This window comes from Poecilia formosa, unplaced genomic scaffold (assembly GCF_000485575.1).
Source record: "Poecilia formosa unplaced genomic scaffold, Poecilia_formosa-5.1.2 Scaffold6, whole genome shotgun sequence".
Taxonomy (NCBI): Eukaryota; Metazoa; Chordata; class Actinopteri; order Cyprinodontiformes; family Poeciliidae; genus Poecilia; species Poecilia formosa.
In genome coordinates this window covers 5,789,440-5,807,621 of record NW_006799945.1, presented here as the reverse complement: position 1 = coordinate 5,807,621, position 18,182 = coordinate 5,789,440, and the positions used below count along the sequence as shown (strand labels likewise).

Sequence of the window (18,182 nt, the reverse complement as noted above, 5' to 3'; positions counted from 1 at the left end):
ATGCATTTAAGGGTTTTGGAATAATATTAATGTTTTCATGAACTTTTATATTTAATAAATTATAAAATGGTGAAATCAGTGGTTGATGGTTCTGTTACACTTGAGGTTAGAGTTAAACAATTTCACAAGCTGGTAGCAGAGTGTGCAGCTTTCACACTAAAAGTTTGCATAGTGACACAGTTTGGAAAGTGCAAGGCAGATCATCTGAAAGTCAAAACTCAAGAATTCATAGGTGATGTGTGTTCTTTCTACGAGGATTACAACTTTTAGAAAATATGTTGTCTTAAAAGAAACATATGGGAAATTTGCTATTCTTAATACTGTGCGAGCACGTCCATTTTTCACATTGCAGACCAAGTTTTGTTGTGTTCAACAAAGGCAGTTAGTAGCTGTGATTAGAACAGTTCTTATTTTTATCCCATTTAAATGTGTAAATGTCAGTAAATACTCATTTTAATATATTAGCTTATGTTGTGAAATTAGTGTAGCTACCCTGCTGCTAATCTTACATGCACAGTTTTTTATGTCTGTGTGAATCATGAGTCTCTCGAAATAAATCACTCACTTGATAAAGAGACACTTATTTTGTAGTAGCTTTAATCATAGTCGTAAAGAGACATCATTCTATCTTTAGTTGGTAATAGTTACGTAATTTCTTTTACAGGACATTCTTTAATCTTAAAAGTCTGTTTATGAAGTATTATTTGTTTTTTGTTGTTTTTTTTTAACTCTTTTTGATTTTACCAAATCTCCGTTATGTTTTGAAAGGAAAATATCTTCAGAGGTCTTGCTCCTCATTTAGAAACACGGCATTAAGCACCCAGGAATAAGTAAACATGGCTGTTGCTTCTCCTTCATAGGTTTCACTTTCATTTGAAACCTATGAATTCAGTCAGTAAATTAATAAACTGATTTTACGGTGCTGTGAACAAATAGTCAGCATAAGGGTGTTTCATATGGGGTCTTAAGATTTCACGATAGCATTCGTCAAGTTACAGCGTGAGGCACATGCAGTCTTTATGTATTTGTCTGTGAGCAGGAGGCAGCTGCTGGAGAGATTCATCTTGCTTTTATATTGTGTGTCCATCTGCCTGGAATTTACTCTTGGCATCAAAGATGAGCTGAGCAACATCCCTATATAAAGCTAAGCATACTATTATTGCTTTGACATTGTTGCTTTGGAATCTGTTTAATTGGCCATCTCTGTAGCCTCACAACAAGCCGGTGTGACAGTTCTACAACTTTGGTTGTTGATATTCATAGTAAATAACATCCACTGTCCTTAGCGCATCTCTGAGAAAAATGGAAACATGTATAGATGCTGCTCAGGTAAGGCTTATGACTTTGAAGCAATACAAGGTATTTCTGTAGACATCCTTCTCATAAAGCTTCGGGTTTCACTCTTTTTTTTAAATATATGCAGGTGCAGCTCAATAAAGTAGAATTTCTTTGAAATGTTTCTGCAATACAGTTCCAGAAACTCTTCCGTTATAATATTGATATATTTTAAGTTTCTGTTCATTTTGATGATTATGACTAAGAGCTGATAAGAAATAATAATAAATGCAACTAAAAAGAACCCTATAAGACTGGCTGAACAAAGTTGTTTCTCATAATTGTTAAAACTTATTGAGAAAACACTGAAATATTGTTTTACTGAAAAGTAGGTTGTCTACCTCTAATTCTCTAGACTTAGCTGGGGCACATTTTGCAAAAATTGGTTCACCTATTCAGACAGACATGCCTGCCCTGTGTTTCTGCTGTGGGGTTATGAAAACATAGTTTTTTCTCATCAGTGGCCTTCAGCTTATCCACTTTGTTCTGTCCAGTGTCTATGTTAATCTAAAAAATGTTTTTTTAAATCCATAACTTGTCTGTGGTATTGAGATCATGTGAGTTTGCTGGTAAACCAAAGGAAAGCGATGCTGGTCATCAAACCATGTATTACCACTTTTGGTGCTGTGGGCAGGAGAACCTCTCAGGGGCTCTGTGTGTGGAAGTAAGGCAAATATTAAAAAAATCTTGGCAAAATCTTAAATGTAATGTCGTAGTTAAACAACCAATCAGCTGTGGAAACATATAATGGCTTGTTTCAACACAACACAACAGCATATCCACTGCATATAGGTAAACATTTCAACTGACCCCGGTTCCAAAGCAAATGAACTTCATTTTTACCTCAGTGAAGAAAATGAGCTGTACAATATATGTACCACCCACTAGTTGGTTAATACATCTTCAATGAATAAGGGAGCCTAGGCCAAATTAAATGGCAGTAAATTCCCTCAGTAAGGAGAAAAAAAAAAGTTTGCCTCTGTATTTTATCCTCTTCTTTGTACCACAGGAGATTGTAGCTGTCATGAGGGTTATTCCCCTGACCCTGTCCATAAACACCTTTGTGTTCGCAGTGACTGGAGTCGCAACGAAGGGTAAGACACGTTTGCTCCTTTCTCTTACATCTGAAGATTTGCTTCTGCTTGAACACCCATAGAAATTATTTCAAAATCCATAACCTCAGCTCTATTGGCATATTTTATTACCTTTATCTAATATTTCAAGACTACCTTTCTTGATATATTTATGGAATTTTCTAATGAAAAGGAAGTTTTACATCTGTGTACCATTATGTTACAATATTATGCTGCAATATTAGACTAATTTAAAACCCAAGGGTAAACCTGGGTATGCACTTGCAGAGGGCCTTCGGGAATCTAAGAATGTGCAGTTAATGGATTAAAACATGCTAAGGCATATGTAAAGTGTTAATATCATTTTCAAGAATGAAACAAGTGTACAAAGAAAGTAGGAAGGACGTTGTGTCACGTAATTAAATATATCAGCCTGGGAGTACTTGAAGAATGAGATGGAAAGTAAGTCCTTAGAAGGCAAGCAGATGGAAAGAAAGACAAGCAACCACTTTGACCTTGCTCGACAATTAGCTGCCTTTCCCAGTCAGCAATCACATTTTATTCCAGCTTTGCTTGTCATCACCTGGCTTCAGTCCAATCGCTGATCAATTTTACATTCACTGTTTTCCAAAAGAAACGCCGGAGGTTAATCCTAAACAGGAAACCTTTGTCCAAGATATTAAGTATCATCTTGTCTTCATTAGGCGCCTAATGTAGGTCATTTTGATCGCAGACGAAAATCATTATAGAAATGTTATTATGCCATCTCAAACGTTTGTGAATACAGTGCTTAATGCCTTCAGAAGACTTGATGAAATGCACTTAAATAATTGATCATCAACAAATGAAACCGTCTTTACAATGTGAGATATTTTAGCAGGATCCTGATTTAAGACGTATAGTTATGACAAAACTACAGTAATAATAATAAAAAAAATAGCAAGTCTTAGAGTATCACTTGTCATCTCTAGTCAGATTGAAATGAGTTATAAAGTACCTTCGAACATTATAGAGTGAGAAAGACTGGCACAATTTGGAAATGCCCCAATGGTTAGATATATACAGAATATAAGAAAATTAGCCAGGAAACACAAGCTATTGTGTGCTTTATTGGGATTTTATGCAGATGATCAAATTAAAGTAGTGTAAAACTGTTTATGTGAAATGAGCAGATAAACTGTTATAAAGTGTTTTCTACAAATAGTAGCCTAATCTGGAAAGGATGGCATGCGTTCTTATTCAACTTTACTTTGATACTGCTAAATGAACAAAATAGGGGCAATCAACAGCATTCACAAGCTGTGTATTTTGTAAATGAAAACCATTTATGTGTAATTCAATCTCAGTATCAATGCAACTGTTCTGTGAAGGCTTCAGATGTCTGTTGGAGCCTCAAGTCTCCTTGCTCTGCTTGTTGTAGATGTGTATCTGCTCCAGCTCACCTGATTCAAGTAATCACATGTCTTCCTCTGCAGCCACCAAATGCTACAGAAGCCTGCTAACACATTCAGGCTTCTGTAGACCCCTAAACATGCAGGGCAGCCGTCAAGTGCCCAAGCATGGTACTTGACGACCAGGCTTGGGTACCACAGTGTTAGAGAATATATAGAGAAAAAACAAACGGCATCATAAAAACACAACCAAAAGAAATGAAAAAAAGGCAAACCATCAGAAAAATTCTTATGTATAGTGTATTTATATAGCTAGTCTAAATGTTTCAACTAGAAATAGTAGCTCATGTAGCCATGCATCTCTTTCACTAGCAATACATTTAACAAGACTCAATCAAATTATTAAAGCATCAGGACTATCGGTACCATTAGCTCATATTAAGTTATTGTGCTTGAAAAAAAAAAAAAAAAAACTTTTAATGACATAGCTAATCTGCAAACTAAAATGAATAATATTTGTTTTTCCCCTTGTTTCCCTGCGATTAAGTCCTTGGCCATATGCTAACTTGGAGAAAGGTTACGACCTAGTTACAGGAGCGCAGGCCCCAGAGAGAATCTTCAGGTGAGTCCTATACGCCTCGGTGCGTTTCCTGATCATATGACTTGTGCTAGCCATCTGTGAGTCTATAACTGCACAGTTGTCATGTTCTTGACATGTGACTTGCATGTGTGTGACAGAGCATACCGATAAGTAGCTGGCAGATGCATATAAATACAGCTGTACTGACAACGACAGACACCTTATTGGTGGAGTAAAAGTCTTGCCAGTGGGTTTTTTGTGTTTTTGCAGAATAGCCCAAGGAAAACTTGTGGAAGGCCTCATTTCAAATGCTTTTACTGCCATTTTTTGTTTCACTCTGCAGTCTTGATGGGGTCATTGTGTTTGACATTTTTCATCATGTGTAAAAGGCAAGGGACCCATTCTCCGTTGCCCAGCTGCTCTTTTTTAACCAGCCAACCCACCCGAAAATACAGAAACCGGTGTACATTCTAAAAGATGATGGGTACTGATTTAGAGAAATTGAACTCCTATTTCATGCTCCCTAGACCTTCTTTATGTAGGTAGGAGGAATTCTTTGTCACCATAGCCTTGCTTCACTTTACACTGACCTTGCAGAGATGGTTGTTCAGGTGGAGTCTATTATAAGAACTGATGCACTAAATTCACAATCTGTGTTTTGGACAGAAACTCTCTCTCCTTTCTACACCTGCACGGCCAGTAAAAGGCTACAGAATGTGTCCGTGATCAGGTAGCACACACAAAACCTCAGGCACTAACCAAACACACAGTTTCAGTTGCAGTGCAAAACGCATTCGGCCTTGAACACACCAGTACGGATAACAACGCAAGTGAGTTAAGTTGCAGCAGTATAGTGGAAACTTGCATTAGTCTGAAGTTGGACTGGTTTTATATCTGTGCTGTTTAGAGTAGGAGGCGAGAAGGCTGCAATGCTCCTTAGCTGGATGAAGCCATTCCTCTATGTCGGTGAAGAGAGGAAGTTTATCAAAACAGGGATTAGATTCACAGTTGGCAGGCTTTCAGTAAAACCAGAGCTGCCTGAACAGTGAGAAATAAAAGCATCTTGTGATCTCAAGGTAGCAGCTCCACAAAAGCATTGGACTTATAAGTCCAAAAAGAAAAAAAAAAAAGTTCTTCTGACATCTGAACTGTCAGATGTTGAGCAGAGGTTATGATGAGTGAAGTGTATTCAAACTTGTTGAGTCAAATCAGGAAATTGGCAGCAAGTTGAAGGTTTTTCATTGGGAGGTTTGAAACGAAATAATATCCTGTTCATTTGTTGAACACACAAAGGTGTCTTTCGCTAGTTTTAATTCAGTTTACACAAAGGAATCACGGTACAACAATCCTTCTTTGGCGTTCCAATGCGACCCATCTGCAGTGCAATCTCAGTACCTTGAATGTTATCAGAGTTTGCAAGTTTGTCTCTCTCCTTAAGTTAGTGATTTTTATAACCCTGGTGGCAGAAGTGGAGCTTCATGTATTAGTGGAAAAGTGAACCTATTAATCATATACACTTGGTATAGAATTACCATTGAATCTAACATGTATGATGACGTATAGAGGGTAAAAGCTACAGAAACCAGAGATATCACATGGAGGCATAGGGGAGCATGCTGACTTCATTGACTTCAGAACAAATTTATTGTTTTTTTGGGAAGGCGGGTTTGCATGTAATGTAATAATACAAAAAAATAAAATTTGTATGCTCACAATTGTTAATTATGTTTTTATTTTAAATCATAAACACATCTTTAGTAATCACCTAAAAACATTTGGTGACTTTTCTAGGCCTTTTTTGTGAACCTCACTGTTTAGTACAGAAATTATCAGCTGCTTTCTCTACTGCTTGTGAAGTACAAGTATCTCTTGTGGCCATTGACATGGCTACAAGTTATGGCTCAGAATCTGGTCACTTGCACAAATCAAATATTTCTAGGAAAGATAAAACATTTTTTTGCATCATATTGACATATAGACATCAGCATGCATAACACCAATGCTGAACTATTTTACAGCTTCCCCTGATGGTTCAGACACAGTCTTGTGGCCAAATGTGCCACAAAATTGAGTTTCCACTTTTGTGTGACAAATCATTCAGATAATTCATATTTTCAGTTTTTTTTGTGAAGTGACAAGTAAATGGAATGAGCTTTATTTTATTCATTTTGTATTTAATAATCTTAGATCCCAAATTAAACCAAAATTGCTGAGGAAATGAAGATAAAACATTCTTTTTTTTCAAATACCCATTAGATTAATTTATACATTGTTATATTTTATATAACATTTAACTTTATCCAGATTAATTAAAAAGTATTCCTTTTATGCGTGCAAGATTTGCAATAGATAAGTAATTTGTAGTGATTTAGCTTGAAACATCATAACCATACAAATCAAGTGAGTTAAGAGCTACACCAGAAGCTAAGCTTGATATTATTTTAAGTATGAACATTTTTTGGTACACTGATTTGAATACCTTTTAAAAGAAAACAAGAAAATGAGCCTTTAGATTCTTCTACCCATTCAGTTGTGCAATCATCTGTTTATACAGTAAAAATTAACATATTTTAATCTTCTAAAATGTATTCATGACAGTTCAAAAGAGATTAATAATATTGCCTAAGTATTTTCTTGTGTGTATTCATGGAAATATCAAATTGAGGGCCCACTATTCTCTGCTAAAAAAGCTCCAACTTCTCTTGGAATTTTTTTACACAAGTTCTAGGAGTATCTCTATTGGATTTGGTGACCATACTTTTGTAATTTCATTTGTGAGGTCAGACCTTAATGTGGCAAACAGGCCTGACTTGCAATCTCTGATTTTATTAATTTCTTCAAAAGTGTTCTTTTGGGTTCATGTCATGATTCTGTGCAAACCAGTTCATTTTATGTACCAAAATCACTCATGTATGTCTTATTGACCCTTGCTTTGAGCTAGGTTCAATTCTACTTTACATCAATACAATCAGATAGGTCGAATAATTTTTTATTGGCTGGTTTATTCTGTAAATGTTTTTTTTATATATTAGATTTCATATGACAGAAAAGATGGTAGTGAGGCAGGAGCAAAGGTCAGTGGGACTGAGGCCTTTGTACATGGGTCACCGGCTCTAGCCTCTATTCCACTGCCACACCCCGCATTCTGTCAAAATGTTTTAATCTGACTTGAACTCAAGTAACATTTGCATACTTTATGTTTGTACAGATCATTCTACAGTTTGGGTCAAGGGTTGTGGCTCCCAGTCAGTAAAAGCTTTGTAGTACCACCAGTGGAACTGTCAATCAACCCAATCGCCAGCTGCAAGACAGATGTGTTGGTTACCGAAGATCCAGGAGAGGTCAGGTAAGAAAACGACCAGTCTGGGATCAGATTTATACAGGTTCTCTGACAAATGTGCTTGCATAACTCTAAACTCTTCACTAAATGGATGGGTTGACACACAGTCACGAAGCATCCAAGCTTCAACAACATTGGCGTTAGATGACGTGCTGTTTCCATGACTCAAGGATTAGTGTTTGCATATCATCCAACATTAGGGCAGAGTTGCTTTGCATATAGCATCCCAGCAGTGCCGCATATGTAAGTCTGACACAGTGCTACAGTTCAGCTCCATGCTGATGGCAGCATTTTTTTTTTCATTTACTTTACCAATGCATATATTTAAAACTGAATATTGTGCTCACATTAAAAAAATGAACATCGTAGGAAAAAACACAATATCAGCTATGAGCAATGTCTTGTATTTCTTGCATTTCTCAGTCATCAATTTAGGTGTTAAATTACACAAAACAAATAAATAAAAATATCAGAAGTTTTTGAGTCCATACCTCACTCTTTTAAAATATTTTTTTGGAATGCTTTTAAAGCGTGATTTTTATTTTTAACTTTGCGTTTTGTGTGTCTTTGCAGACTTGATAATAAAAGTACATTTTGAGAGTAAAAAATATGCAAATGTGCATTCTTACTTTTTGCACTGGACAGAATAGCACATATACTGTACACATAGTTGGAGTCAACTTTTGTTTAATTCAGTCAAATGATACAATCAAATTGATAGCCATAACACAACACAGTCAAATTCCACTAATTAAGCAATGCCAACGGGTACAAAGATAATTTAAAGAAGACCAGCCAGATATTTCCAACTAATGACTTTGCAGATATCGCTTATCTTGAGCAAGTATGTGGTGACAGTGGAGAGAAACCTCTCCCTTGTTAATGAAAGGAAACTTCCAGCAGAAACAATTTCAGGTTGAGAATCAAACTGTGGATAAGAATACAGAGAGAATATAGAATTGAAAAACTGAAACACTAGTTCTGGAGTCCTTTCTGTAAAAATGAAGAGCAGAAAACACAGACTTGATTCCAGCAATATCGCCATTCATTGCTCTGTCCTGGAAAGATACACAGCCAATCACAAAAGCTGAATTTTCTGTGGGAGTGACAAACAAAGAGAGCACATCAGATGAATTATGTTAGCTATAATACTAGCAGCAATAGCTTCTTCACTGGCTTTGTTCAGGATAGTTCAATTAGGGTGCTAAGCATATGGTAGAGAGAGTGACCTATTTCAAATTATGGCCGCAATAAATTCAGATAATGCAGAAAAAGAGTAGCAGGAGAAAAAGAGTGGGATTAGCTATATGCTGTATATTCACTCAATGCTCATTTGTTAAGGTGCTACATGGCCTAGATTCAACAAGAAGTCGAAGATACTTATCAGAGATTTTTGAGCATATTAACTTGCTAACATCATACAATTCAAAATTTAACCTCTTGTTATATCTATTGTCTCTTTAAAGCTGTATCTGACAATGACAGGGCAAATTTTTTTATTATTAATTATTATTATTATTATTTTTTTTTTCCACAGGCACTCAATCGATATTTTTGCTTTTTTCAGATAATTCTCGGTATACCTGAAAGAGAGTTGTGTGCACCAGCCTTTCTGGCACCAAGAGCCACATCATGTTTAAATGAATTTAAATCCCTTTCGTCCTCATTCTGATGTTACAGCAAGTCGTCTTCACCACATCTAGATGTGTCAATGCATTTAGCTGACCATATGACTGGTTGAGTTTGTGGAAGCATGCATTTTAAACAAGTGTTTGTAGTAAAGTTACTTGAAGTAGCCAGCTCAATGGTATATTTTGAACCTTAAGCAAAATACACCTGCAAGTTGAAATAGCTTATTCTGCAGTTTAGAATTGAATAAATGTATTTGTGTTGAGAAGAGCTGCATTTCATCTGTTTCTTTATTCTCATCCAATGTCTGTCCTCTTTGAACACACTGTGGAGAAAAGGGAAGGTGCGCTATCACATGTGTATTCTTATGCACACACATTATTGAGTCTCTTGGACCAATCACTGCCAATAGTCACATTCAGCAACAGAAGAACAAAACCCTACACAGTATAAAGGGACCAAGGCCATACTTAAGCACTGACTGCAACTGACCTTCACTGATTGAAGGGAAGGTGTTACGCTTTGATGAAGTTCATGATGAAGGTTTTACCTTCATTAGTGAAACAAAAGATACAAAAACTAAAACCATTCACTAAAGTATAAAGATTTTGAATCAAACACAATTTTCTATTTTGATGATTATGTACAATATGCACATCCATGTACATTCATTTATATGTGTGTGTGTGTGTGTGTGTGTGTGTGTGGGTGTGTGTGTGTGTGTGTGTGTGCATTAAGAACAACAATCGGTATATGTTCAATCACCAATTCGCAATGCAAAAGGGAAAATTAAACATCATTTTAATACAAATATTTAGCTGAATTACAAGTCACTAACCTTTTGGTCAATTGACCCTGGATGGTGTATTGATTAGCCATCGCAGTTACTGACTACTGAGGTGGAAGCTTAAAACATTTTCGTACTCACAAGATCATGAACAAATACTAGGCATGATGATGTCACACCCAGGATTAGCAGTTCAGTCTCACATCAGACATACTCAAGAGACACATGTCTTTCTGGGGAATCTATAACTCTGCCAGGTTCTTTTCTGCAGGAGCTCAGATAAGCTTATAAGTCTAAGAAAATAAGGTTTATTTTTGGATGGGACAGAGTCACTGGATACATAACAGAAGACTGAAATTTTCTTTGGATCCAGGGTTTCTTCAAAAACGCAGCCTTTCACTTTTCCAAAGAGGTTAAGTCATCCTCCCTAACGCAACCTGTACAGAACTGTGGATAAAGACAGTGAACACTGCTATTCCAGAGTTTCGTTGTCCAATGATATCCTGGGTATTCCATCTGTGATTCCTCCCATCCTAGGAACTACGTCTGAAAATGGTTTAAGCATTCAGGGATTGAACTTTTTTTCAGCCTCTTATTCTGTGTATGGTTCAGTCCTTTTTTGTTTTCCCCATACCTGTGCCCAACAATATGTGTAGTGTACATGTTAAAATAAGGCAAGAGCAAAAGGGCAGTTGAGCACACTCTTGAGTGTTTTTTAGGAGATTTTCTATTTGTATTTTCTAATGTTTGTCATATATTTCAATGTTTCTATATTGCTGCATAAATGTAAACTTTTTAGAGGCTTAATAAACTTGCTTCAGGAGCACTGAACTCCCAAGGAATTTTTATGCTTCTGATGTATGGTAAATAGGATCATTGTGTGCTTCTTGAATAATTATTCCTGGTCTTTCATTTACTATGAGATAATTTCACAACCAAAGAAGTGAGCTGCATAGCAGATACAATAAAAAAATAGATTTTGGGCACACAATGATCCAATCAGTTTACACATATTTATTAAATAACTCATAAGAGCATAGTATGTACCCACGAGGCAAAGTTGTATAAATAATTGCTAATGAGGTTTTCTTTTCATTTGTTTCATTTAGTCTGACACAACTGAATACATGACAGATGCATCTTTCTACCCTAGGTCACAGTTTCAATTAGTAATAAAATGTTTCACCAAATACTTACAGAGTATGCTTTTGTTTTATTTGCAGCTTGTAAGATCTGCTTGGGTTACAACCCTTGCTGTCAGTGGAACAAGCCTTCAAGGACATATATTCTATTTTCACTGCTTTGTAACACATGAGTAGTCACATGAGTAGAATCATCTTTTGCCCTTATGATTACAGTTCAACAATACTGTCTAAAAATATTGTTTTTTGTTCTTGATTATTCAAATAGAGATATCGTTGAGAGTGGCCTCTTGAAATGTTAGAAGTGAAATACAAAAAAAAAAAAAAAAAATCCAGGATCCTGAATGCGAGACATTTTTTAGCATACAGCTCTGCAATGTAAAACATTCGTTTGGAATACTAACTTAATGTGGTATATTAAAGTGATGATTAGTCCCTGTAACTGTGAGGCAGATCTGTCAGATTGTCATGAATAATGCAGATAGCTCATTATCCAAAGCAATTTTTTGCGGGAATAAGTCCCATGGGAGTTCATGGTGATTCAGTCTGATGCTCCCTTCCAAAATGTTTATATGCACATTTATGTCGACAGTTAGGCACGATAGATGGGCTCTGGTGGTGAATGCAAAAATGCACTGCAGCTGGAGCTTTTAAAGGGACATCTCTCAATCTCACTTTTGCCCTTTGGGCTTACAGCCAATCCTCCTTTGTGACATATGAAACTGAGAGGAGTGTGAGAATGGGAACTCAACAGAATTCATGCATGGACCATGCTTATTGTTATGAATCATAAATTGAACAAGAAAATATGTAACTGTATCTATAAAGTAAGGTAAATCTAAACATTTCATTCACTTTTCTATGACTAAAAGTGCAGACAGCACATTTACAAGGAATGCTATTTCATAAATTAAAGCTTACTCAAAAAGGGCCCAAAAATAACTTTCAGGGTAAATTATTTAAAAAGTTTTAAATAACACAATTATCCAGTGAAGTCGAATCTTTTTTAAGGTTGAAGGATACAGGTTTTAACTTTTGAATTGCTTTAAATCTGTCTTAAATGTTTTGCGTCCATGTACTGCTACCTCAAATGCTGAATAAAATGTCTCATCATTCATTTATTTATTTTTGCTGTATGGATTGTATTAATAACTACAAACACACTACCGACCAATCAGATCTTTTATTACGGTAGGGTTAGTCTAAATCATTTGATGGTCTGTCCTGTGTCCCTGTTAGCATGGGGAAATTAAAATTCAGCAACATTTAGGCTCAAAGAAACAAATTAAGCCTTGACTGAAGCCAAACATCTTGATCCAAATTACTACAATGCAAAACAACCCCATAAAACGTGGGAACATTGGGTGCATAGGCAGCGGATTCGCATTCAGAAAGTGACAAATGCATTACTACAGTTAATGCTCTGAGAGACACAGCAGCTATCAGTCTGGATTCTTCACACAGTAACTAGCACCATTCTTACAGCACAAATAATAAAGTAGAGTACTTGTTCCAAAATGTGTTTCTGGACTATGACAGTGTCACGTAATTTAAATGTAGAAAAGATAAAACTGTGTACATAACCTGTTTTGGACAAGCAGACTTTGTCATTTCTAAAGAAACTTTACTGCCAGAACTCATGTTTGTTGAAAGTCCAGCTCGAACTCCCAAAACCAAGCAGCTGGAAGTACGCTTATGTTTTTGGGAGAGAGAGAAACTACCATCCACACATGGGACATGCAACAGCCAACAACTTAATAAAACACATTGAAGTAAGTAAGCGTTGTACTCTATCTATATATCCCGATGCTGTTTTGTTCCTTAAGGCCTCCAAGCAGAATGAGGCCAGTGATCAGCATCACACAAAGATAAGACCAAAATAACCTTGAAAAATGCTGAAGAAATATTCCAAAAGGGCTGCAACCCGAAGGTGGATATTTGCATCCGTCAGCATTCTATTAAAACAACAGATGCATGGGTCTTCTGCTGCAACGCCATGTCTCATGATCCTTCAGATATTTATACACTGAGTCTTCAATCTTAAAACAAAATACAGTTACAAAATGTATTTATAGTAAGTCAATTAAAGGGTAAATACTGCCCAGTGCAAGGATAATAAAACCACATCACATATGCTGTATGGAAACCTGCATACTTTATGTGTGTCATTTGCATATCTAGCAGTGTTGACCTTGTGAAGTATACCAATAAGTGTCCCTGCATAAATTAAAAAAAAAAAAAAGTATGGTAACACTTTATTTGAAGGGATGTGCATAAGACTGACTTGACACTGTCATAAACATGACATAACACCTGCATGAATATGAAGGAGTCTTTATGAATACTTAGAACTGTTGTCATGAAGTGTCATTTTGTAAATAATGATAGTTTTATAATGCAAAGTTGCTTTAAAAGTTGCATTAAAAGTCCAATAATTGTGCCAACTTTGCATTAAGCTTACCAACTAATGCAAAGTTGGCACTATTATTGGACTTTTAATGCAACTTCAAATAAGGGACAAAGAAAAGTGTTGAATTGCTCCTGTTAGTAATGTTTTTTGCCTATTATAAATTGCTGATTAATATTTTTGCATTAAGATATAATTTAGAACACTGACCCCTAAGTACCACATTTTAATGAAATTTTGCTCAAGGATTTTTTAATTTATTTTTTTGTCAACTCTTATTCGACTTGGAATTTACCAGGCTGTTGAAAATTAGCCAAAGTAGCCTTTTTAAATGTCATGTTTGTCATTGACAAATTTAAAAGGGGTACTGGAGTCCTGACCGTTCTTGTGTTAAAGTCCGCAACTCGCATTAATCCAACTTAAATGTGGTTCTTAATGCTGATGGCCATGACACAGCAAATTTGTCTAACCACTGCTAATTCATGAGGTGCTAGTGCTTTATAATACATGCTAAAATAGAATCCTGTTCTTTTCAGGTTTCACGGAAACTACATAAATTCACTTAAATGTCATCTTGATATGGAATATAAAAGGTGATAAAACAGCTTCCTGAAGTTATTCATTCACAAAACTGTTGCCTAACAATGTTTCAAAAGCACAGTCAATTATAAGACCATCATCCTATATGTCATGCTTTTTTTTCCCCTTTTATTCTCATTATAGATACTCTGATTGTTTTCACTTGGGTTGACTGTGACATTTAAAGCCAGACAAAGGTAAAGGAACATGCATTCCAAAAAGTCCCTAGAATGTACATTAATGGAAACATAAAGCAGAGTAAGATAAAGAAAATCATTTGGTTGTGGTTTTATGCAAATGGCATTTGTGTTTAAAATAACAAAACTGAAAAACTGCTTCGACAAAGTTGAGAATTTAAACAAATGTGGCACTCAATATTGGACATTTCGAAATTTTATGAATCATTGATCTGAGACTCAGAAGATTTTCAAATTTTCACAAACTAGATACAAGGGAGTCCTGTGGTAGTTTGAAAATGTCTGTGTGCAGAAGTCTTTCTTGCTCCAGGAAATGTGTAATGATTGTTGTTGGGGGGAGGGTTGCACCAGGCACTACAATGCAGGGTTCTTTCATGGCAATTCTTTCTAAGAATAACCTTGAAAAATCTTGAAAATGCTTTCTAAGAATTTAGAAAGTTGTATGGAAGATAGATGGCTGATTTTGGAAGAAGTATTGTGTAAGTAACTGCTAAGGAGGCTTCAAACTACCTGAACTGACAGAATAAGGATGCACTGAACATGGCCTACTTGCACATAGTACCACAATCTCTCAAAATCTTGCTGGATGTCAGCGTAACTGCTTTGGCATCATTTCATTTAGACAACAATTACTCAACAAATTTAGATATTTTCTGCTCTGAAAATTATAAATGTGGTGCAGATTAAAAAAAAAAAAAAAAAAAAAAAAACCTAGCACCACCTACCAGACATGACAGTGGTTTGTTACCATGGAAACTGAGTGGAGGCTGGGGAACAGGCTTTGCTGACAGGGATGTGGCTGTTTATTATTATTATTATTCATTTATGTATTTATTTACAGCCTCTCCCTGCTGCTTGCGTGTCAGATTTGCTGCATTGACCTGGAGGATGGAACGTCTTCATTGATGCTTTCCACAAACTGAAACCCAATTGTGTTTATATTGTTTATTTTTATATATACGGAAAGAAAACTAAATCTCTTAATCAAATTCCTATCTAGTAAATGATTTAATATTATCAGTAAATGCATGTGATATTAAACAGTAAAAGATGACTTAGAAAAAAAAAATCCTCATGTTTTTTATTTATTTATTTATTTTAATCTTTTTTCACTTTTTCAATCCAAAAACCAATGGCCTTGTTTTTATTTGGAAACAACAAGCTTTTGTTTTCTCAATCATTCTGCCAAACAATGAGGTTCTGTCCTTTCAAGCAATTATTATAATGCAGAGTAAAACTTATCACACACTTTTCTAACTTGCAGAATTGCTTCTTTGTCTTTATAGTCATTGTCTAAGAAGCCAAGTTAATTTCTTTTGGTTAAAGTCTTTGTTTTTAGTTTAGTAGATATCTTTTGTTTTGGTGCTAAGATTTGAAAAAAAAAAAAATACTGCATGCTCACAAACTGAATATGTAGCTCACAATGCACAATTAAGGTTCTTTGAGCTGCATACAAAAAAAAAAAAAAAAACATTGGGGAGAAACTATTCATAACCTTTAAACAATTACTGTCACTTTCAGGTGTGATTAATGAGTTTGCAAGCCCTGATCAAGTGAACCATAACTCAAATGCCCCATTACAAACAAAGAAACGCTTCTAGAGTTTCTGGAAACAAACAAAAAACATAAATAAGTAAATGAAATATAAAGCCAATCTCACTCAATTCGATATTATGTCTTACAGTTACATGGTCATAATAACTGAGGCATCACTCTTCAATTTATGATTTACTTTTACCAGTTTTTTTTTTTTTTCTGCGAAGAACCACCCTTTTGCTCTATGATTGTTGAAATTCTAAAGCATAGGTGGTCCATTCAGTGACAAAATTGCTTGATGAGAGTCAGCATATTTGCGGGGAGCGGGAATAAGAGCATTAATCAAGTGCAGGGCCAGACCAATAACGGGCTCTGTAATCATGCTGGAGCAGCGCTCTAACTTTGGGCAGTGTCGCGTGGCCATTCATCATGTGGAAAAGGCAGGAGGCAGAAAGGGAGATTAATAACAAGTATGGTACGTCGGTGTTTAGATGCAGCCAGTAGAAGGCCAAGTCATGCAATAGAGTCAAAGTGCCAAAAGCACTGATGTTGATACGGAAAGGGGTGGGGAGAATACTTTTATGCATGAAATATGGTTGCCTCTCACTCAGTTTTCAAATCTCTTTAGGCATTTCTTTAAGCTTGGATATTTCAAAAAAATGTCCAATCAGGTTAAATCACATTTAAACTGTGAGATGTCTATATTGCATGAACAGAATTGAAAATTCTAGTTGTGAATATCTCCGACTCCTCCACCAAACATTTCTACAAAAAAAATATATATATATATTAATGAAAAGGAAAGTAATCAACAAACTGAATGATGTACGGAAATCTATCAGTACAACTAAAGGAACATGGAAACAACAGACAGAGAATTAACTCTGTTCAGTTGAGCTTCTGAATATTTGATACTTCCCTTTTCTTTTATAATGCCAAGTTTTCTCAATACCCTTAACTACTACAGCATCTTCAGCTCCCTCAGCATTGTCAGTCAATGCACATATCCATCTTTCCTCTTTTTAGAGGCATTGATGGAACCTGTCAACTGAAGTGAACATAATTCATAAATTGGATTATTTACTTTTGTAAACATCACAATAGATCAAAACTGTTAAACTAAAGATAGCTTTACAAAACAGTTTTACTTCCCCATGGATTAAATAGTTGCACTGCATTTCACTTAGGTTTTAAATAACACAGGTCTCGAGCATTTCTTTTTTTTATGAGTCCGTGTGTGTGTTATTTTAGTCACCCTCTCCATCCCAGTGCTCTAGACTGTTCTGAATTAAGGATTCATTTTTCACTGCTTTAAATACTTGGCAGATGAAACCAAATGCCAGCTGGATAATTCAGAAAAGATGAGCTGCTAAATAAGGAAAAAGAAGGGACATGCAAAGAGAATGAACTCACTTTGGTTGGTTGTGGTGCAGTACGATGGCAGGGCATTACTCACTTGCGCCTCTGCTAAGCAGGGGCGTAAACCAGAGGTGGTGCGAAAACAAGAACAACAACAAAACATCAATAGGCAATTAAGAACAGTAGGCACTTGCAGTGTTGGGGGGAGGAAGGGTGTAGCTATTCTCCCTGGGTTTCTCCACTATCTATCACTGTGTTACATAGCATTTTCATTGAGTTTTTAAACCCAAGACAAGTGTTTGTTTGTGGTCCAAACTTCTTTTGCATTTTACTTCATTTCACCACCGCTAAAAAGTGAGGCCGAATTACTATTTTGTTTTTTAAAATACTAACCCTTTTTTATACCCACCGAGATCTATGTAGGAAAGCATGTGAAGCGTAGGTGTTCCTTTCAAACCTGGCAATTTTTGCAGTGTGATTACATCAGCAGTAAGTATTATAATGGAGCCAATGTTCAATCTTCCGTTATGTGTGCATAACATAATACATTGCTAAAAATGAGCTCTCAGTAGCGAAAAATGTTGAGATTTTTTAGAAATAGTTTGAGTTACATAGGTTTGAGTTACACAAAAGCTTCTAGATCAGTTGGCTACCACCTAAAGATGTGGAAATGTGAATACAACAGCAGTTTATTCTTCTACACTGGATATCCATATCAATGTTGTCTCATTTAAATGGGAACGATATGAACTATGATCATGCATCTATTGGTTTTGTAGCAAACAATTCCTGAAATGTCAGATGTTTTCATTTTTTGTACAAGGAAA

General features: G+C 35.8%; 1 protein-coding gene and 1 long non-coding RNA gene across 6 annotated transcripts in view; one reads left to right on the top strand and one right to left on the bottom strand.

Annotated features, from left to right (window-relative positions):
* astn2 (astrotactin 2) overlaps positions 1-18,182 on the top strand; it is a 286,714-nt gene that overhangs the window by 152,472 nt on the left and 116,060 nt on the right. For all 3 annotated transcript variants that reach the window (XM_007569613.2, XM_007569604.2, XM_016680498.1), the window contains 3 exons: positions 2,345-2,429; positions 4,347-4,421; positions 7,588-7,725. In XM_007569613.2, coding sequence (XP_007569675.1) covers positions 2,345-2,429; positions 4,347-4,421; positions 7,588-7,725 — 298 coding nt within the window. The remainder of the gene's footprint in view (positions 1-2,344; positions 2,430-4,346; positions 4,422-7,587; positions 7,726-18,182) is intronic.
* Positions 1-18,182, bottom strand: part of LOC107838361 (uncharacterized) — a 70,192-nt gene that overhangs the window by 50,323 nt on the left and 1,687 nt on the right. The window contains exons 3-4 of one of the 3 annotated variants that reach the window (XR_001664421.1): positions 17,410-17,463; positions 8,414-8,815 (exon numbers count right to left, since the gene is read on the bottom strand). This is a non-coding gene — a long non-coding RNA (uncharacterized LOC107838361). Of the gene's footprint in view, positions 1-8,413; positions 8,816-17,409; positions 17,464-18,182 lie in introns of those variants that run through there. The other 2 variants (XR_001664420.1, XR_001664422.1) reach the window with 2 other exon arrangements.